We start from the raw sequence: 23810 nt of genomic DNA, 5'->3' as shown, positions 1-23810 counted from the left end.
AGTACGAACCTCAAGAAAGTGAAATTTCTACTATCTAATTTAGCACAACTTGGTTATAGGTATTTATAGAGGGATTCATCAAGCATACTCGCCTGATTTTTTCTCCAATAATGCAATGCTAATTGTATTCAGTATCTGAGTTTTGAAATTTTTAAATATACCTACGTATAAAGATCATTTTTTAAAATTCTTGAGTTATTTTGTATTACTTTAAGAATACTTAGATATATAATATTATATTTAACGGATAATTTTTCTAAATATTTTGATATATTAAAAACAAATTATCAATGAGTGATTTTTTAGTTATTTAATTTTGTGTACTTCGGATAATAAATCTATGATAGCAGTCTTACAAGAGATAGGGGCTGTGGTGATGTATAATCAAGTATAAATAGTATAATAAATAATAGATTCAATAATAAATCTATTTTATATCTACAATTATTTTTACAATAAATATTTTAATAATTGAGAAACTATTCGTTTGAGCTTTAAATTAAGTGAATCAAAATTTTCAAAAAAATCATGAATCTAAATATTAATGCCAGTAAAAGAGATTGGTTCTCATTTGAAAAATACAATATCTTGTATTTTTATAAGTTAGGACAGTCAAGTTAAAATGGATGATTAGTTATTAGGTATAAAAATATAATTCTTATGTATGAAATAAAATTTAAAAAAAAAATCAGAATAAATTCATTGTTTAAGAAAAATAATGTGGTAGTGATAGTAAATCATTTTGTATATGCATTTTTTAAAATATTATTTCTTGTCGATCCGTAGTTATGTAGTGCGTATTTTACATTTGTTTTCCATACAGTAGATACATTATAATATTTTACATAAAAAAATATTATTATATTTTGTTTAATTAATGTATCGTGATAATACACTATAACTAATATTCCCATGTGTGATCAATCATTCTCCATTCTATCATGATACATGATAATATATGGTAATATAAATTATTAATATTAACGGAATATAGTTTTTTATAAAAGTATATTATTATTTCATGAGTATATTTTTACATATCACAAATTACGTAATGTTAAATGCGTAAATATTTAATTAACTTTTTTTTTTGCTTAATTTTTTAAATTTTTATACTTTTGTTTTCTATTAAACAGCCGTTAAAGCCATTACATTTTTTTTTTAATTTAATAAAATACTTATTATAGTTTATGGAAAATAATTAAATGTCGTCAGATGTCTTTAATCAAAAGAATAAATAAAAAAAAAAAAATAATAATTCTTAAAATTAATTGTCATACTTGTATGCCATTGTTTGTGAATTGATTTTACTTGATAATTTTTCATGTATTTTGTGAAATTTTATTTCAAAATGTTTTTTTAAATCCATTTACTTCTAAGTAAGTACTAACAAATTTTTCTTTTGTAATTTATGATGATTATATAAAATAAGAACTTAAAAGCGTTTATGCATGATTGTTTTAGTTCGGAATAAATACTAATTGTTAATATTAACTTCATTATCGTACAGACTATAAATGAATCATCGAAACCTTTTGTACAGTATCGTTATAGTTTTTGCTAAAAAAATAAACATTTGTCAAATAAAAATATTTTTTTTTTTTTTAATTTAATTTAACACAATACGCATCTTTTTCATTAATTTTTTTAACATCATATAAAACTGGATGCTTATGTAAAATTACTATAGTAAGTACTTAGTAGTTGAATATTACACCTTTTTTCTATTATTTAAAATGATTTTTGATAATTTTTTATTTTATGTTTACTTTTTATCTATCATTGTTACAAACATACGCGTAAATATAAATAAAAAAATTGTTTTATTTATATTTTTTGTTATGGTCAATGCTCAGCCCAGTTTAAACCTGAATAACTTAAAACAATGTAATTATCTTCACACATAATATTTCTTGTAGGTATTTAATTTATTTTAAGTATACATTACTAACTTGTCAAATAGTCATAAAAATTGTAAAATTGTAGCTTATTAGTAATAATCATAATATAATAACATTAAATAAATAAAATGGGATTATAAAAAAATTTTAGACTTATTTTACTTAAAAAATTAGATACTCACATACATTTATAATGAATGAATAGAAATCAAGTATAGTTAAAATAAAGTAAGTAGTTTTATAATTTTATTTTTAGAAGTTCACAAAAATTCCCTATTAGATTTAAGAATTAATTTGATATATCCAATTATTCCTTAAACTTTGTTTCTAATAATAAAAGTAGAATTTTGTGCATAATAATTTCTCATAGATTTATGTAAAATGGATACAATTTTTAATATAAGACTATAAAAGTACAAATGAACGATACAATTTATATAGGTATATTATATATATATATATATTATTTTAAACATTTATTAAGTAAAACATATATTTATATTTTACTGCTTATTGGTTATATTTAACATGTTTTAACGGATCTCTTTTATTTTAAAGTATCACAGTATCAACTTAATAAATATTGAATATTGATTAAATATAATATAAACAGTAACACCGATGATTGATTATCGGTAGAAAAAAATGGAATGTTCTTAACGTAGGTATATTGGATATATTATATATAGTGTTAAAATAGTATATTTATACAGACTTTTGGCATCCGGAATAGCGGAGTAATAATAATCAAAACAGGGGGAAAATAATAAAAAGTGTTTCATTAATTTAAATTGTTAAGCAGATTAAAAAAAAAAAAAAAACAATACTACCTGTAAAAAAAGCAAGGCAATAAAATTAGTGGGAACAAATTAAAACGGAAGTTGTTCGATGTAAGACTTACAAAATCCTCGGGTTTTCATAACGGTATCAAATGAGCCGTCGAAATTGAGTTTGTAATGTAGTTGTTTTTGTAATCCCTTTTGTTTCTCCGCGCGTCGTCTCGGCAGTAAACTTGTGCAGTGGTTTTTTTCCACCCCTGATAATTTTGTCGTACCCGCCACGTCCGTTGTACGTTATTCAATAATTTAGACGGAATAGAGAGATAGATGGATAGACGGAGAGACGGAGAGAGAAAAAGAGACCGACCTACACAAAGTTTTCGTCGTTTGAAATGTTATATATTATATTTATATATATATATATAGAGTGAAAAAAAAATGTCACTTTTTGGGATCATGTTCTATAAATATTTTCGTATCCGTTTCTCATCCACCTGGCGCGTCGATATATTACTTTTTCAAATTTTGACACGGTGGTGGCAGAAGATAAAACTATGAGACCGCGATGGATGATTAATGGCCACCGACGCCTGTCGTATGTAGTAACTACGGCAAGCTCCCGGCCTCCATCATTCCGTCCCATGCATTTGGTTATCAGGATTATATGCCGTTGACGTATTGCGTCGCCTGTGATTGATAAATTATTTAATACCTTATATATATATATATTATGTGGACAGAGATTTAAATTTTTTTTTTTTGTTTCTGGTCGGTAAATGAAAAACAACAGTTTTTTTTTTTGTTTCGGCTAAATAATAATTGGCAAACGGTCGTTTGTGTTTACTGTCACGTTTTTATACTGTTCCTATAATTGGCGTGTCATCCTGCCACTTACGAGTCCTGTTCAATTGCATTACAATACGGGAAATCGTTCACTACAATCTACGGCATCCTCCTCTACTAACTCTTAAACAAATCGCTTACGCTGTATGTGGTGCGCGTCAATTGATTTTAATAATAGCAATTGAATGTTGTCTATGTAATAACAACCTTTATTATTTTTTTGTTTGAATGAATAAATAAATTACAACTCTAGAAAATGGTAATTCATTTTTAGCAGTTATAAATAATGTGTGTAAATAACTGTAGTTGTACAAACAATAAATACAAATCAATTTGAATCTTGAATAGATTTCAATAATATTAAGCCTTTAATTTGATGATAATATTTTTTGTCAAGAATTATTATTTGAAGTTGTATAAGCATTGTAAAAATACATTATATTATTTATCTATTCGTATTTGTGCAGGTACAATAAATTACCAAAAACAATTTATTAAGTTGGTTTAATTTTTTTTCTTTACTTAAATTTAAATTTTGAAATTAATATGGTTTTGAATCTTATATATATATAATTTTTTAAATATGCATTATTTGTATCAAACTACTATATTTTCAATCAATAAATTAGATTATCTTTATTGAATTTTCTGTGAATTAAATTTAATTAGTTGACTACACTAGAAAAATGCGCTTTGAGCACTCATCTATTTTAGTATTATTTTAATTACTTAATTATTATACCAAGTAAAAGCTTTTATTGTTGAAAATAATAAAAAAAACTCTGTTTTTTATTATATTTTTACTCAATATTTTAATTAAATTTCATTGGAAAATTCTTTATGACTCCAATAATATATGAACATTTAGTTTACTTTAAAGGTATATGTATGCTATATTTCACTATTATTATTTAATAAATATGTATTTTCAACAAACATTTTATATTATATGTTTATTTTTAAACATTATTCATTATAAGTACTCGATAAAAGGTTATATATCTTAAAAATTAATAAAATTGTTATAGTAAAATTTAAAAAATGAATTAAATCGTCAAATTGAAAATTATTAAGAAAACGTTTGATTTCGATAGTTGGGTAAATATCGGTGTTAATTTATTTACATTTCCTTGGGAATTTGGTGTTTTTTCTATCCAATTAAATGTGTTTTACATAAGTAAATACGTGTGTATCTATAGTTTGTATGCGTTCTAAATAAATAATTGGCTAAACAGGTCATGAAATGTTATATAGAACGTGGCGGACAAATGTGCACGTGCGTGCGAAATAAATTAAATTACATAAAATTTGGGAGAACTACAAAAGTATACGAGAAACGTAGGTATTGTAGATATGCAACCTTACATCCAACAGTACTGTACAATATACGTAATATAATAATCTACGAAACGATATATATTATCATTATAATACACAAATTATATAGTATGACTATCTATCATAGTCATCTCTTCGTATTTAATTTGAACGTTGAATTGTATTTTCGTTTGTAATAAATTGATTGTGCGCGTCGATTAGGTAAAAAAAGCTTATGCAAAACAGTTTAAATATATATATATATATATATGTTTATATACAATAATATTTGAATAGGAAATTCGGCTACAACCCTGTTTATATACATATAGCACCAGCTATACTATATCGACACGAACCTTACGTACGCGGGTGGATTTATTTCGGTATCAATTTATCCGATGCTCCGCGGGTAACGTGATTTGTTTACACGTCGACCAGATGGATGCACTTGATATACTTGATATATATATATATACATGTATGCGTGTGTATGGCGTGTGTATTATGTTGGTGTAGATTAATGCACATCAAACATACTTTACCGAACGCAAAATAAAATTGTACCGCGTAACTAAAGATTATTAGGTTTACTATGGCTGCTTTATTATAAATATTTTTTTCCCACGCGCATTTATTTGCTTAGGTCAACTATTTTCATTCAAATCATTTCTTAAACGTATTTTATTGTACAGCTTTCCGTGTGTAAATGATTGCTTACGTTATTATACATCTTATTTATGTCATCCCATGTCAGCGCGAAATATAATTTTGTCAATGATGACTTGCTTAACTTGACTTTATGTTATAGCGATTTTTATTTTCTAAAATTAAATACTACAGATAACTAAAAATAAATTGTTTTATCGTTGTACCTATACTGGTTATACTCAAATAAATATAATCTATTGTGATTAATGATAATATTATAACTCTTATGTACTTTATGTGTTTTAAAATGCATACAACATAACCATAAAATCGTTTTTAACTTAAATGTTTTGACGTTATTATAAATCATTATTATAAATTTGTATTTTACGTCATGAATACCTAATAATAAGAATGAATATATACTTGTTTTTTAAACTAAAATATAAATTGATAAATTAAGAATATTTTTTGTTGGTTGTTTATAATTGTAAACTATATTTTACATCGTACAATGAATATTGTTACTAATAATAGTATAATGTAATATATAAATTTGATTAAAAATATAACTTGTTAAGTAATTTATAACATATTATGGAGCTTTTCCCCTTATTTATTAGGTTTGTTAATCATTATTTTTATTATTGCTTGTTTATTATAATTTTTTTTTTTTGTTACCATAACAATTATATAATAGAACGAAATATGTATATTCTGGAATATATGAATAACCACATCGCATCGGTATTTACATATTTTATCATTTGTTTCTTGTTATTAAGTATTAAAAAAACAAAATTATAATACAATTAGAATTTCAATCAAAAATTATAATTTTACAAACGTGTTTTGCTAGGTTATTGAAATCAAAAATTTCTTCAATTTTATATTATAGGTATTCTATAATTATTTTTAATAACTATCGATATTTATTTAAACAAAAGAATATTTTTTCATATAATATTTTATTTGTGATTAATTAATATCGGTAACAATATACTTGTCGTAATAATTTTGTGAACCTAATAATAATAATTATGTTATTATATCTACTCATGCTAATTGAATTTCTACGTTATTTCTCGTTGTTAATATCCATTACCAACTGGTGTTTTGAATAAAACATCCATTGTCATTTGGTTAGACATTTTTTATTTATATTGTCGTTTTGCTGTTAGATATTCTTGGCGTATCTGAGTCCATTTGGCATGAATACTTCTCCAGACAGACAACCCTTTCCCGTATAACCCCTAGACGATAAACCCGACTACACAGTAATTCGCCAGAATGTTCTGAAAGATAATCGGTCTAGTTTTCGTATCTACCATTCGTTTTATTATACATAATAATAATCAATGAATAATGTGGCTATTTCAAACCGTACATTATATGTAACAATCTATGGTTTTATTTTATTACATATAAATACTTATTGTTTTTTATACTCGTTTTTGAAAATGTATATAATTTATGAATGTACTTATATTATAATAATTAAAATAAAATACATACGTATTATTATAATAATTATTTTTTTATAGATACTATCTCGACAACTATGGCTATTGGCAGAATCAAGTATTATTGTTAATGTGTTATAATAGTTTTTAAAATTATTTTGTTGTAAGCAGAAATGCATCTAAGAATAGAAAAAGAATAGGCTAGATAAAAATTTAATTTTATTCACTTGTGTATTGTGCCGCATAAATAGTGTCAGATTTAGACGTAAAAAATTGTACTAGTTTGTGACTTACAAAAACAATTTAGGGATAATTTTATGGATATGTTTCTTCTGTTCCTTAGAATGCTCTAATAATTTTACATTTGCTCATTTCGTTCATAAACTCCTTCGGATATATTGTTTAAGATCCTTATGCATATAAATTTCAATTTTCAGTAAATTATATTGTCGGAAAAGCGTTATCTATAGTTGCTTAATAACTACTTTCAAAAAAAATAATATTAAAAATTGTTTTCTATTAAATAATTTGTATCAAAGGACTTCTTATTTAACTAAATTTAGTCTTGAATATAATTTATTTAAAATGAAACCGTAACTTTAAAAATGATAAATCATTAACATATGAAGTAATTTTATTATCGTTAGACAATAAAGTATATTAAATGTTTTTGTAAGTTAAGTATTAACTGATATAACCTAGAAAGAATCTCTGAAATAGTATCTAAGTAGGGTTTCTGCTTTCATAGCTCGACTGTAGTCTATAGATATATTTATATTTAATATGAATTCCATATTGTAAAAATTATAAATACTATATAATTGTCTTCCATAATTTTTAAGACAATATCATAAAATAGTAAACAAAATCTCGCACAGTTAATTTACATAAATTAATTCGAAACGATTAAATTTAAAAAGAATGAAAGTTAAACATAAAAATTATTAAAAATATTTTCTGATGTCTCAACAGTTTTGACAATGATATATTTTTTTATTCATTCGTTCAAATATAACATAACAGTCACATAGATTCCTGAATAGGCTATTTCAAAACGAAAACTTCTAGGGTAAACTGTGTTTACCTGTTGATATTTTTTCATATTTTGTCTTGGTAATTTTTTTTAATAATTAAATAATATTTATGATTAAAAAAATGATTTAAATAGTGATAGGTGTACAATTATTATTTAACTGTATTGCATTTTTGACACATGTTTTTCTTTGAAGCTTTTAAAGTTCGAACAATTGAGTTCTGTTTATTAGGCATAACCTGTTACATGTTCATACAAAAAAAAACTGATCTAGTAATTTGAATTTAGCATTGGAATTTAGATTTTTTCATCAATACTAGTGTTTCTTTTTATGCAATTTAATTTTCTAGATGAGTATTGAATCTAAAGGACAAATTACCTATAAGTTTTATCTATTAACTATGACTTAATCTAACTTTACTTTATAATTTCATTTATAATCGTGAAAAATCAATCACCAAAATAATGATTCCTTTTATAGTTTTTAATTTTTAAATTATAACGAATTAGTATATATTTTTATTTAATAAATCGCAAAAAATTTTAAATTTATTAATATTTTATACATACTTTTATATATTTAAGGTTTAGCAATATTTTAAATATAACTTAAAATTAATAACAAAAAGAAATGTGTGGTATAATATGTACTATATACTATGCAATTGAATAAATTATTTTGTATTAAACAATATTATTACTATTATTAAGATAAACAAATATTTGCGAGAGTTATTGATGTAGATTTCTAATAAACTGCAGCGATTAAAGATAATGAAAATTTAATGTATGTACATACACTGCGCGATAAGATTTTGGCAACTGTTTCTGATTAAACAGTTCGATTAGGTAAATATCTAGACGTAGATATAGCTTAAAATATTTCCACAAGCCTAAGTATAAGACTTACGTTTACTCTTAAAAGCTAATTTGTTAAATTACATTAAATATTTATAAATCTAAAACCATTAATAAACGAAGAGAATATGTTTTAACGATTTTAATTTTTAAACACCATTTTAAATTGATAATTATAACATTGTATAATTAATTATTATTACAACATTTTAAAATCTATTAAATATATTTTAATAGGTAATTGAAGTTATTATAAAAGCATATAGGTATAAAATTATTAAATCATTGATATTTTTGAATTTGCAAAAATATAATACTATTAAACATAATATTTAATTTAAAATTCATGCGAAAAGGTTGTTATAATTAATTTTTATAATTAAATAATAATAATAAAAAAAAAAATCATATTATCATCGGTATATAAAAGTTAAACAAAACAGGATTTACATTTGTCACAAGAGGTATCTGTTGTTTATGTACACGAAAATTTTTATAAAAAGATAACGTAATCTTTGAATACGAAGAGCAATGTTCGTAGTAAAATGTCTATAAGAGAATTGTTTACGCTTTATTTTTTAATCTGGTTGAAATTATAAATACATATACCTAAATATAACATAGCCATTAGCCATGTTACATTATAATATTCTGTTATAAACACAATTTTTTCATCTGAAGTATATGCAATAATATTTTCAGATGAGTGAAAATTTAAAATACATGTAGGTATAATATTCAAATATCTTTGGTTGTTTGGTCAATTGTCTTTCGTAATATTCATATTGTAATGTCCACATAACTTCAATATTATCGTATTTATAAATTTGTATAATGTGAGATAATATATAATATTTAGTGAATATGCGTATCAGAGATATGTTGTTTCAATTTTTTCATTGCTAATGTATTGCTTCAAAATATTCATTAATATTTAAAAAGGGATTGAACGAAAGAATATTATAAAGTGCACAAAAAACTTTTCTGAATCTTGCAGTTTTCTTTGTTTGCATATTTAATGCTGAGTGAAGTGGTACAAATACTGTAATACATATTTAATGTTGTTATAAAAGTTAATATTTAAAAAACGTTTGAATTATAAAAATCACAATTAACAAAGTGGATAAGAGAGAATTGTTGGTACTAACATTTAAAAATAAGTTACAAAGCATCATCTTATTTAGGTAATGAAACATTATAAGACGTGTATTGCAATGTTTTTGTGAATAAATTACGTTTATATCGTCAAATAATTATACTAGATTTGACATCGAAAATTTGTTACGTATACAATTATATCATTATTATAAGTAACAAATAATGGGAAACTTAAATCCGACTTAATAGTCAAATTACATTTTTTACATTACCAATCCCACCACTATGATGGATTAAACTGTTCTTTTTTTACTTCAACTCATGTTTTCAGTAACGATTCATTTTATGGAATTTACTAGTAGAAATTTAATGAAAAAAGTTAAGAAATGGGGGGACGAAATGATAAGCAAAAACAAAAAAGGGGAGAGAAGGAAAACATTATATGGAAATAAAGCAAATAAATTATATAAGAAATTAATCATAAAAAAGGCACAAACAATGCTTTTATTTTCGACACCCTCTTATTGTTAGTACTTTTTTTCTTGCTCTTTTTGTTTTCCCTTCGTATATTTTTGTATTTAATAGTTATTTATTTTGAAAATGGTTTAATTTTCCTCGTACGATTTGAATTATTTTATTACTTTGAATAATATTTTTTATCATTTTGTTTTATTGAGAAAGCAGCGAATAGGTTGTTAGTAGTTTTTTATTGATCTATGGTAAATATTTAAATATTAACTTGTAGTTATACAAAATAAACTTTATCTGTCTGGTTGGATAAAAATGTAAATAATTTCTAAAATGATATTTAAGCGATAAATTTATAATAACAATTTCACAATTGTTAATAAGTTAAAAAAAAAATGTATTTTCTAATAGAACAACGAGAGTTTGTCTGATAAGTGTACACTTTTATAATGGTTTGTAGCGTCTTTTAATTAAATCGTTACAATTCATATTATTACCTATATAATATATTATATAAAGTTTTAGTGAATAATTACGATAATTTTATTTTCCATATACAGAATGTAATATATTGTTAGTTAATTATAAATTATGAGCAAGGTAAATTTGTTATATTGATCACAATTTTGGATATTATGTTATAATCATTAATTCATGATAAAATGTTTTAAAATTTAATGTAGCAATCATAAGAAAAATGTTTTTTTATTTTAGTTATCTTATATTTGAAAAATAGAACACTAACTCTTAGTAAAACCGTACTATGTAGCCTATAACATGTCAATATACAATAATTGAGTTGATATTTTGCCCATTGTATGAAATTGAAAGGCGAAAATATTGTCTATTGAAATGTGGCGTCGAGTTTTTTCTTAAGATTAATTGCACTTATACATAATATATTTACAGTATTTAATATAATATGTATTGTGTACATATTAAATTTATTATTTGATTTTATATATGTATAGTAATGAAGGTCTCAGTGTGGGTTTAGAGAAAATTAAATTTATTTCGTGGCGAGTATGATAAAGGTAGAGAATAATATTGCTTAATTCTTTTAAGTCACGAGATATTCACTACGAGTATTAGAAAACTTGTACTGTCTTGAACACAGTTCATTATTCAATAAATATATTACGTATTATACATTACACGGCAATAAACTGCCGATTGTTTAATATATAAGTGCCAACATAAGATACCACGCGTTAGTTTAATAAATATATTATTTACATATACTTAAAAGAGCACATTTCGTCGGTTTGTCATAATCATTATGAGTAGTAACATAAACGAAAAAATAAAAGTCCAGTTAATACGTCGTATATTTATTTATTTTTTAAACGTTATTTCAGTCATCCTTATACAGCTTATATTATGTTGTTTGTATATATAATATATATGTACATGTACGATTTTGTATGGTTTATTTTTATTATAACGTTGATGACGACAAATTTATATCGCACATAAAAAATTCTGTACAATAATATATTGCGGTAATGTAACGGCGGCTACGGTTGTAGTGTGGGGGTGTAACGGGGTGGAATACGAGAGATGGAAAAAATGTGTTTAATTTAAAACAATAAAACGGGTCACTCAATTCGCAGGACTCCAGACCCTCTCCTACCCAGTCATTTCCAACGTACGTGATGTGTCTGGAACACTTGGCAATATTATCTAAACTATGCATATACGTATATATATATATAATATAATGACCATGGTTTAATGACTCACTCGACACTATATTTAGTACATATTATATATATATACCCACACATACACGTCATGGTGAATATTGTTTCGGTCTACAAAACGAATTCGCACCCCCACCCCCACCGCCACCACCACCGGAACCCACACCAAACCTCAATCGCTACCCCTCTTCCGTATATTATCACCAACTTTTCATGGCGGGCTGGTGTACTCGGCCTAAAGTTTTAACGTTGTCGTTATACAACTTCCGTCGAGCGTATACACCCACAATTTCTCGCGTTTCCAATAAACCGCATCACAAGTCCATATATTATAATATATATATACGCACACACATTCATGTGCATACTCAAACGTACACACGTGTACATGCTTGTAAATCGTCACAATATTGCTATAATAACGAAAAACTTTTACCAACCACCAGAACTTAAAACGGAAACGCTGTCAAATAAACGTCGACAATTACATATATATTTTAACTATGCCTTAAAAATTACCAAAATATAACTATAAAATATGCTTTATATGAAAAAATCCCATTTTAGTATAGCGATAGTTTTTTATTTAAAAACATAAGTTTTATGTGGAACGATACTTTTTAAATAGGATTATATCTACACTATCCGTTAAAAATTTAATTTTTAAAATAATTAAAACCGAGAAAGTCGCTCTTTAGTGGAGTAGATTTCGAGTAACTATACCTCATCGTCATTGAAAAGGTCACTATAATATAATATGTTAAAATATGAATTTAATGAATGATAAGTCATTGCTTATTTTTATAATATTTTATGATTAATTTGTATCACTATTGTCGATTAAGTATTAATTCATTTTTTCATTAGTAATACAGATGTTTAACTATTTTTATTTATAAGAACGAATCGTTTAAGTATAATATAAATTATATAGGTATACCTATACCTATTATATTATTCAATGGTATAATCTTTAAAAGTTTTTATATTTTCAGAAATGTAAATGTCTATAAATAACACAAATATTTTGAAAATTAAAAGACGTTTAGTTAATGGTAATATGTGTTTGATGAGAATTTCATATCTCTTAGGTTATTCGTTTTTGAATTATTACTACTACTATTACTACTACAACTACTACAAAAAAAAAAAGAAATTAATTTTGCTGAAAATTGATAAATATTCCAGTTTGCAAATAATTATTTTTATAATTTTTCTTAATTGCAATGAAAATTATAGAGAATTATCGGTTTTGAATTCCTTAAGTATCAAATAGACCTAATTTACCATTTGGAGCTTCTCTCAAAGATGAAGATATTTAGTGTTTCTAAAAGTAATGGAGGGCACATACAAAACATTTACAATGTTTAGTAAAATCAATACACTTATCGTTTCACACAAAAAATAGTTGAGACAATTATTATAAATGTCTAATAATTTAATGTTAAAAATGTTTCTTTTAATATTTTTAATCTTCTTTGATTTAACAATGGAGCACGTTGTTTGATGTGCTCTTTTAGTAGGTAACTTAGTTTCAAAATAATTTATATCTCTTTCAATTGTCGTTTTTTAACTCACACGACCGCTCAATCTTATTTTTCTAGATCTCCAGTCTCCGATTTACAATTCACTCAATATAAAACTTTTTAAAATCATTTTTCGACTTCAGTCATCGCATTACATAAGATAAGTTTTATCATTGCAACCGTTACTTTCTCCCGATAACGTACAATTGTAAATAATCTTTGAATAATCAATGACTAAGCTATGATATTCGGCAATATATGTACCACTGTAGCAGCTACCACTATTGCGATTCGTGTGATAATCGGATTAAAAATAATGTCTTTTTTTATGTTTTATTTTATATAGAAACGTCAATGCCAAGATTTGCCGAGCCTATACCAAACGTTACGGTCAGCATTGGCAGAGACGCATTATTGGCGTGTGTGGTGGACAACCTACGTGGATTTAAGGTGAGAAAACCGAAACGCTATAGTTTCGTTAATACGCAATTAATTTAAGAGATATAATAATATTCTCCAGGGGAGTCTTGTCCCGGGCCATAGAAGTATCTGTAAACATGTTTCTCTTTTCTAAATAACAAATAATATAATTCTTACTAACGGTACATTACGGTCACTTGTCACTTAAATAACCACAAAACAGGTGACTTCAGGCCATTAAATAACCTCGGTCAACAAAGGAAAACTTTTAATTGGGTTTTAAAATAAAAGTCTGAAATAATTTCATCTATTTGCTATAATTTTCTGGGAAATGGCTGGCTTTTAAATGGGAAAAAAAGTTAAATAATGAAAATTTAGTATTTTACTGATCACTAATTAATACAAGCGGACATTTTGATATTATATGTTATTTATACTTACCTTGTTATTTTTATTATTATAATATCATAAATAATCATTTACTATAAAAAATGAAGTATTGTTGTTTATAAATAACATGTTATTATAAGAATAAAGTTTGAAAATATGATTACCTATAAGGTAAATATAAAAAATCGATTCTTTGCACTTAACGTAAAGTTAAGTTTAATAATTTTAAAATTGAAATGATTCGTGTTTTAATCAAAAAGTTCTGTTAGGTCTAATAGGGATTATGATAATTACTAAACTAAAAATAACTATTACCACACTAACTGTAGATACTGTAGAAAATAATACAGTTAAAATTAATTCAATTGTATAATATCTATTAAGTATCTATAGTACCTAATAGGTATCTCTGGCATGATAGCATTTTCTAGTATGATAAAAAAATTTTACCTTTAATTAATGGTTTTTTTATCATACGTAATTATATTAGTTAAACTGTAATTATTATAGGTAGGTAAGTTATAGTTATATATATATTTTAATATATCTAATCTTACTTTATAATGCATTTTTTTTATAATTTAGTACAAAACAAAGTATTTTTTAAAATAAAAATCATAATACAAGTACTTCAATAAATAATCATAAAACATATAGGCACTCTACACATTTTGAATATTTAAACCCGATATGCTCTATATTAATAATAATAAAAAATAAAAAATTACCCCACACATAGGTAGTATTAATATCCCATAATGTATTATAAAATACGATCGACCGTAAATTAATAACGTTTACACATTAAACACCAAAGTTACATTTTTTATTGTAGTTTGAAACCAACTTCATAATATATAATATATTATAACATTCCATAGTCGTTTGTGAGTATGATTCCTATCATTAAACAATGTATTTTATACTACATAATGATTGTTAGCCTGTGATTTCTTGTTGTAAACATCGTGTTAGTCAAGTCTAATCAAATATTATGTTCCTACGGTTCAACGTACAAAGGCTTACAAATTGACAAGAGTTACACGGTGGTCGATCACGAGCGCGTCTAATCAACAACAGTGGGTTTATAATATACATATTACCTATTATTACAAAGAAACGGTTGGGCTAACTGGCCAATCAAGCTACCGCACATCCGTATATTATGATCATAGACACGTATATCTATTATGTATCTATGATTATTATATACTGTGATTATTATCAGCTATTTATAATTATAAGCCAAAACGCAGTAGGCCGTTGATTCATGTGATGTTGAGTGTGGTTGTAGTGCAGTTTGATCTCGACGATCTACACGCATAGCACAACATTAATATATAATAATATATTAGTTCGTAATTATCGCTCATTCGGAGAATGTCGTAATAAATCAATGTTACAATAATGTATTGCACATAAACGAGTGTCATGAAAAATAACATAAGATAGCAGAGCGGTGGTTCTAATTTTAACCCTTGGGTTGGACAGCATCAAATATCCTTATCAAATCTAATGAATTGTTGATATCCTATGACGGCGTTATATATAAGTCCTAGAAAAACTCGATAAAATAAATTGTATTCGTATAATATGTAAAAAGATACTTTAGATCTAAAACGACTAAAACTGAATAATTTTTTTTATACTGTTTTTACAGTGGTATTTTTTATTATAACTATTTGTTTCGATAAAAGAAGTAATCCAAAAATGTAGTATATAAATAATCTATATAGATATGAGATAGGACCTATTATTTATATTGATAGTACTTCATAGTAGTCATTTTTGAATTCCGACTGCAATTTTCTAAAAAGTTGAAAAAAAAAATACTGAAAACTTGCGGGCATATATGAAGGGAAAACGGTTAGTATTAAAGATGAAAACTTAATGCATTAAATTATAATTTTTTAATGATCTTTGCTATCTTATCAATTATTTATTTTGTTAAATATTAATAGTTTTTAAGAGTTGATATTTTAGAAAAGAAATGTGATATCTTCATGTTGAAACTATTATTATACAATCCTTAAAATGTTTTTTATGATTAACCGTATAGCTGAATTGAAAACATTCTGCATACATACAATGCAACTAGAAAGTCGAGCTTCACTAAGAATTGATTTTTGAACGCAATTTTGTTTTATTATTTTTAAATGTATAAAATACAGCAAACTCGTACCCAATCATCCAGGTGAGTGAGATTAGTTGAGTGTCCAAACATATAAAGTATTCATATATTCTTTAAGTATAGAAATAACTTTGCTGTCAGTTGTTCGTAAGAATTTAATGAATGAAATAATTTGAAGAACATTCAAGAAGCTTTGTATAAATTGTTTGTACTTATTTGAAATATATTTTTGTAAGCGAAACTCATAAAATTGAATTTATTTAATACTAATAATAATTGTATTATAATAAATATTAAATACGTTTATATCTGTATAATATATCTCCCTATCATATTATATTATACATAATTTTATTTTAGTATCATATACATAAGACATTATTAGTATATCTTTTGTACTTATTATTTACTTTTGAGTTAGTATATGGTTCAATAATCATTGCGATCCCTGGGATTGGAACATACTTGAATTTATAATATGCACGTGCAGTCCTATAATACTTTAGTATTGTATTCTATTGAAAATTCCAAACATTTTATCTTTAATCTGGTATTTTTTTTATTATTTTTTTGCAGGTCGCATGGGTCAGGGTAGATACTCAGACAATTTTGTCCATTCATCACAATGTTATTACCCAAAATCCTAGGGTAACGCTTTCTTACAACGATCACCGATCGTGGTATCTGCACATTAGAGACGTGCATGAAGAAGATCGGGGATGGTACATGTGCCAAGTGAACACGGACCCGATGAGAAGTCGACAAGGGTACTTGCAAGTGGTCGGTAAGTATACCACTTATTTCTATCCTCGTTCTTATCTATATTGTGTTTCGATTTGATAACTGTGTTTTATTATAAAGCACAAAAAACGTAAGTGACGAAGTAAAACAGTTTCCATCCCTCGCTGTTAATTAATGCTAATTTTAAAATTTTTTTTTGTTTTAACTTGAAAGTTTACAATTCACTTGAATTAATTGAGTTTATTAACTTTGGGAAATTGTTCAAGGACCTAAGAAATAATATCAAAAGTAGACAATTAGTTCAAAATATAATACCATAAAACTGACTAGCGTGAAATCACCTTAATGTTATACAAAATGATCCAACAACCATGTTCAGTCCTATTTTTCTTTTAAAATTAATTAATTTAAATTCTAATTTTTTATTTTTTTTTAAATTATATATTTTAATTTCTTAAACTATTTACGTTATTAAAATTTTTGTTTGAAAAAAATAAAGTTTGTATCGCCAAAGAAAACTTTTTAAATAGTTAATATAAGTGTCGATTGTATCACTATTAAGGTGTATACAATTATAATGAATCTTGTATTCAATTTTCAAATCTTAGATAAAAATAGAAAATTATTTATATATTTTTAAAATAACTTATATTTTTTGAGATTTTCACAAATTTTATTAAAATTCTAAATTTAAATACTTTTAAAAAAATATCGTGACAACAAATTTTTGACATAAACGACTTATTAGAAACCTTGAATCAAATTTTCAAGCATTTTTACTCATTCATACGTTTATTGGCATTTCACATCAACTAGATTAAATTTCCTATTTAAAACCATCCTCAAATTTAAAATCAAAGTATCTTATCGACAACTTATCGTATACTTATACACGAAAAAAACACACATCGTTGTAAAATCAATACATCCATCGTTTTGCTCAGAATCTAAAATGGGAATGAACATTCTTGGTGAATCACTTTGCATATTCCCAATGTTAATAATAGTGAGTTCAAATACACATATACAGGATATTTATTAAATGTCGAAAAATATTCAGTTTTTTTGTATTATTTTTGTTGAAATTTTCTAACGATGCACTAGCACTATATCTACTTTTGTTTTATAATGATTATAATAATACCTTTGTTAAACCTTCTTTAAAATTATTATAATTGATTTTCAAAGAACAGACTACTTAAGTACATTTAATTTTTAATCAGCATAATATATGTTATTTTCAGGAAATTGTACTATATGTTACATGTGTACAATAAATGTATAATATTATTATGTAGTTGGAGAATGTGGATATTTATAATAAATGTTGAGGTATTTTACAAAATTATAAAAATCCCAAATTAAGTGTAATAATATATGTTAGTAACAATATTATACGTATAATAAGATTTCTCATATAAATTATAAACAAGTTTGAAAGTAAACTAAATAATGTATAATAATAATTATTATAATGTAGTAGTAATAATATTTTGATATTTCGATAATGATATTATAAAACATATTTAAGAGATAAATAAATGTCACCTTACATAAAACTATAATATACTATGGCCGGAACTGGCAGATTGGATTGAGGTTTAAATTCAGACTTGGTAATTAGAATTCGTTCAGGTTATTTTTCTGATATAATAAAATTTAAAGGGAGGGAGTTAATATCGAATAGATTTAGTAGCCAACTAATAATGATAAATGCTTTCTAAAAAATAAAGCTTTTTTTCTATTTATTCGGAAAAACTATGAAATATTAATTTAATTAAAATAAATTATACATTTATGTATCATTATTTTTTATTTATTTTATTTATTATAATTTTAATTTTTTAAACACTTTATAAACAACATTAAATAGACTTTGCAACGTGTAAAAATACATATACGTGATTTATCACACTTAGGTTTTTTCAAAAAAGTCGATAATGTGCCCCAGTTTTTTTGGTATGGAAACCATCATAATGTGCTCCAAATTGTTCAACGTAGCAAAGTAGTCGGTTTCAAACATGTACGAATGTACGATATGAAGTATCGCTCATTACGTGGGTTACATTAGATAAGATTAGCTCGATTAAAGTTCACGATTAAGATAATTGTCATTCGTAATCGTTTTCCATATACACGTGATATTATTGTAAAGTATATTTATATTTTATATTTCTGATCACAATAACCAAAAACCTGAACACTGTAAGCGACGAAAAATGCATTTAAAACGGCTGTTTGTTCCGTTCCTGGCATTTTTGATCACTATAAGTGGTTGATTCTTATAACCAGTGAACACTATAAACGGCGACCACTGTATTTGTTGTCATTCAAAAGAGTAAAATCTTTAAAATACGACAACCATGTGTGAACAGATAGTCTTACATTTAATGGATTATCTCGTATAATACTGATTACTGAGAAGTATTAAATCCCTGATATATTATTATTATACGTAAAATATACAAATTTAACTATTGTCAGTTATATTATATTATTAACTATACCAAATTATTATAGTTTAAAGTTGAGACGTCATATTGTATTATTACAGTTTCGCGAAAAGCCTAAAAGCATTTTAATGTGAATACCCGAATAAAATTAACGACAAAAATCGAATCGAAATTTGATGAAAAATCAAAATACACGTAAAACGATGATAATAATAAAATTGCCTACTAATAAGTAGAAAATAAAAGTTTATTTTTTTAAATTTTTTGTTTTCAAGTACCCCCGAGCATCATAGACAAGGAGACGAGCACAGACATGGTGGTGCGCGAAGCGAGTAATGCTACTTTAATATGCAAAGCTGCCGGATACCCAGAACCGTATGTAATGTGGCGGAGGGAGGATGGCGACGATATTAATTACAACGGAGACACAGGTAGGCATGCGATACCGTATAATAATAATATGACGATACCGATGTAGTTATGATAACGAGGGTGTATCGTTTATATACAGAGAATATAATATATTGTAGCGGGAAATAATAAGAAGGGTTGGTGAGGGCGGGAGGTACTGGGCCGGTCGAGTAGAAATAATTACTGAACCACTTAATGTTCCGATACGACGAATTCACCGCGACGGACAGCCGTACTGTAAATATATATTAAACGTCCACGATTGAAACTATTATACCTTTGTCGTGCAAACATTATAATATTTATATCATCATATACAGGTGATTCTTTTATCGAATGGCACTTGCCATTTTAATAACTATTAACGTATTTGAAAATATTTGACTTACGCTGATTTTAGGTAATATATTATTAAAAATAAATTATATTTATCATTTTTAAAATTGATAGCATGTATTTTTTATTTTTTATTGCAAAGCAAACTATTATTTAGAGGACTTGGATGAATAAAAATTGAATTTTGGACGAGTGGGGTCAATAAGTTCTAAAATAATATTTAAAGTTAAATCTGAAATTTTTAAAAAGTTAAAAGTTTTTAAAACAATAATGAGTGTTTTCTGATAAAAAATACACTCAGTATATAATAGTATAATAGTATGCACATAACACCCACAATATATAAACTGGCAACGTGAATGTATATTTTAATGTAACAATCTAATATTATTATATTATTATATGTGTTATCACCTACCTCGTAATCGCATGTGATTGCCGGCCCAGTTATGGTGAAATTAACCGACTTGGATTTATCTTTCATTTTGACCGATCTTCACTGTATAATATAAAACGCCGATTAAAACTACCGTAATGAGTTACGCTGTAATAGAATAATAATAGTACTATAAATTATATTATTCGACTGTTGGAAAGGTTTTGAACGCGATTATATTGTGGTTTAAAAGTTACCTATACGCGCTCATTCGCTACGTTCGTTTATGATCGAGTTGAACTCGTTTTTTGTGATGTTATGTATGTGTGTGTGTGCGATGAAATTCAAGGTTTCAAAAAATATACATTGTACCTGGTGAAATATACATATACGTACGTCCTAACCACTATTATACGAGCTAGCGACCGAGGTAGGGATAATAATCGCGTTCACTCTACTTTCTTTCGTTATTTGATTACAATAATTTGTTCGTATATATTTTTCTTCGTAACGCGATTGAAGCCAAACATATTAATATAATTACTATGATTTTTTTACAGCGTGTGCTATCTAATGCGTATACGGTATAATAAGCTGAACTACACGATATGACTATAGCCGTTTTATTATGTACCTATTTTCAATTATTTATTTCAACCGATTGTTCTCTGCAGACCCGAACTTATAATAATATTAGGTAATATTGTAAACAGTATGTAATACGCAAAAGTCGTCCTGGGCTTAGCACCAATAAAATAATAATAAACTTTTTTCGTTTTGCTTGTGTGCTCCGGTATTGTTTTGCTACTGAATTACAATAAAAGTAAAATATATATACCCATGTATTGTGTCGGTGCGTGTAATCGCGTGCATGAGATACCTCTTATAAAAAGTTATAATCCTACTATATGCATTAGTATAATATACAAAGGTTACAGAAGTGGTTTGTAAGTTTCGATGTAACCTATAATATGTGCGCACATTAAAAATATTTAAATTTATGTACGAAATTTAGTGGATTACACTTTCAAGGGTTAAAACTTTTGTTATTATACGTTGTTGTTGGTGATGATGGTGTTGGTGGTGTCGGCGGCTGTAGTCTTAGTAGAGGTGGCGGTGGCGGTGATAGCTAACGATGTCGAAAATTTAATTTACCACTGTGCTATCATTTTTTTTCAAATTAAGATTTAATATTATAATGTTGTTGTTATTGTTGTTGTTGTTGATAATTTTAATCTTGAAGAAAAATGATAACAACACATTGACTGACAACGAATTTTAAGTGTTATATACTTATATATATATATTATTATATTATAATATATTTCTCTGGTGGATTTTTTTGCAATAAGTATGTATATAACAAATTTTGGTAAACTTTAATCACACATTCTGGAGATAACGATGATAATACTATCATTGTTTTATGAATTATATATCAATCCTATTATGATTGTTTTTTTTTTTTATGATATTAATTTATATTGATAGATGGTTGAATTGTGAGGTATGGTATTTTATTATTTCAAAAATGTTATTTAGCAACTTTTCAAGTTAAGATTTAATATATAAAATAATTATTTCAAAACCTTGACTGACAAAAAATTTTGAAGTAATATATATACAAAGTGACCCTCCCCAAAAAAACTTTTTTTTTTTTTTAAATTGGTTGCCATTTTTTGTTTTATTTTTACAACATTGATCTCATCATTTTTTTTAATCTACTATAATTCCAGTTTGTCGTTGTGTAATCAGTTTTTGTCAGGTGTCACCATGGACCGAATGTCAATTGAAATACGTGTGTTGGTTGTCAAGACCGTTTACCAATCTAACGAAAGTGGTACGGAGATTATACGACTTTGTATCTTGTTCGAATGGGATGCTGCTCCTAATGTGTCATCAAATTCAAAAAAAACTGGGTCCCGGTTAAGTTAAGGCATCCTCTTGAAATCCACCAGAGAGAACTGAGAAGTAGTTATTGTAAATTTTCTCGATCGCATTTCGGACTGACAAATCACAAACGAATGATATTATTTTTCATACGTAAACCAGATGTTATACTGAAACTGTAAATATCCTTTTTTGTATTTGTTTGAAAACTATTGTGCTTGTTAGCTAATTTAAAAAAAAAACGTTCTTTTTGAGACACTCTGTATAGTGTATATATATATATTATAATAAAATATTCTACTACTCTGGTGGAATTTTTACAATAGGTGTATTATATACATTTAGCGCCAAATTTTTTGTCAACATTAATCACACATTCTGGCGATGACGATAGTTTTATATTCTTTTTCATAAATTATACAGCAACCTGTGTTAAGATTTTTTTTGTTTTTATAATGTGTACTAATTGATTTTAAAACTTGAATTGCGGTGGGTGAAGTGGTGACTTGTTTTCTGAGTAATAAAATCGTGTTGTTTTAATTTCATACTGCTATATCACTAAAATTATTACGTTATTTATTTTATCGATTTTTTATAGTTTATTCTTTGAAGGAAAAAGTATGTTTGGAAAATTGAATTATGTTGGCAATGAATTGTGTAAGAAAACTTTTAGGAAATAATCTTTGTACGAAATTAAAAAAAAAAAGTATTTAGAATCCAATTGTTGCCAAAAAGAAAGTTGTTTTGATTTATTAAGTACTTGCATTTGGTATAAAAAAAAAAAAAAAATTAATTTAACTACATTAATCTAAACTTAAAAATAATTTATTATTTATAAATTATAACTAAAGAAATATTTTTAAACTATACTTTGATTTAATATAATTATATTTAATATTTAGTGTATTTTGAATCATAAGTGAATAAATTCTTAAGTTACATTTATTTTGAACATAGTAAATAATTATGAACACTTTGTCACTTTTAGATATATGAGATGTTTTGTATAATATATATTTTTT

General features: G+C 25.5%; 1 protein-coding gene across 3 annotated transcripts in view; it reads left to right on the top strand.

The window, feature by feature from the left end:
• LOC113559053 (lachesin-like) overlaps positions 1-23810 on the top strand; it is a 99461-nt gene that overhangs the window by 44693 nt on the left and 30958 nt on the right. For all 3 annotated transcript variants that reach the window (XM_026964662.1, XM_026964656.1, XM_026964668.1), the window contains exons 4-6: positions 13987-14090; positions 17158-17365; positions 20051-20206. In XM_026964662.1, coding sequence (XP_026820463.1) covers positions 13987-14090; positions 17158-17365; positions 20051-20206 — 468 coding nt within the window. The remainder of the gene's footprint in view (positions 1-13986; positions 14091-17157; positions 17366-20050; positions 20207-23810) is intronic.

Source organism: Rhopalosiphum maidis, chromosome 1 (assembly GCF_003676215.2).
Source record: "Rhopalosiphum maidis isolate BTI-1 chromosome 1, ASM367621v3, whole genome shotgun sequence".
NCBI lineage: Eukaryota > Metazoa > Arthropoda > Insecta > Hemiptera > Aphididae > Rhopalosiphum > Rhopalosiphum maidis.
Note: the sequence above shows the minus strand (reverse complement) of the source record. Positions and strands in the feature narration are given on the sequence as shown.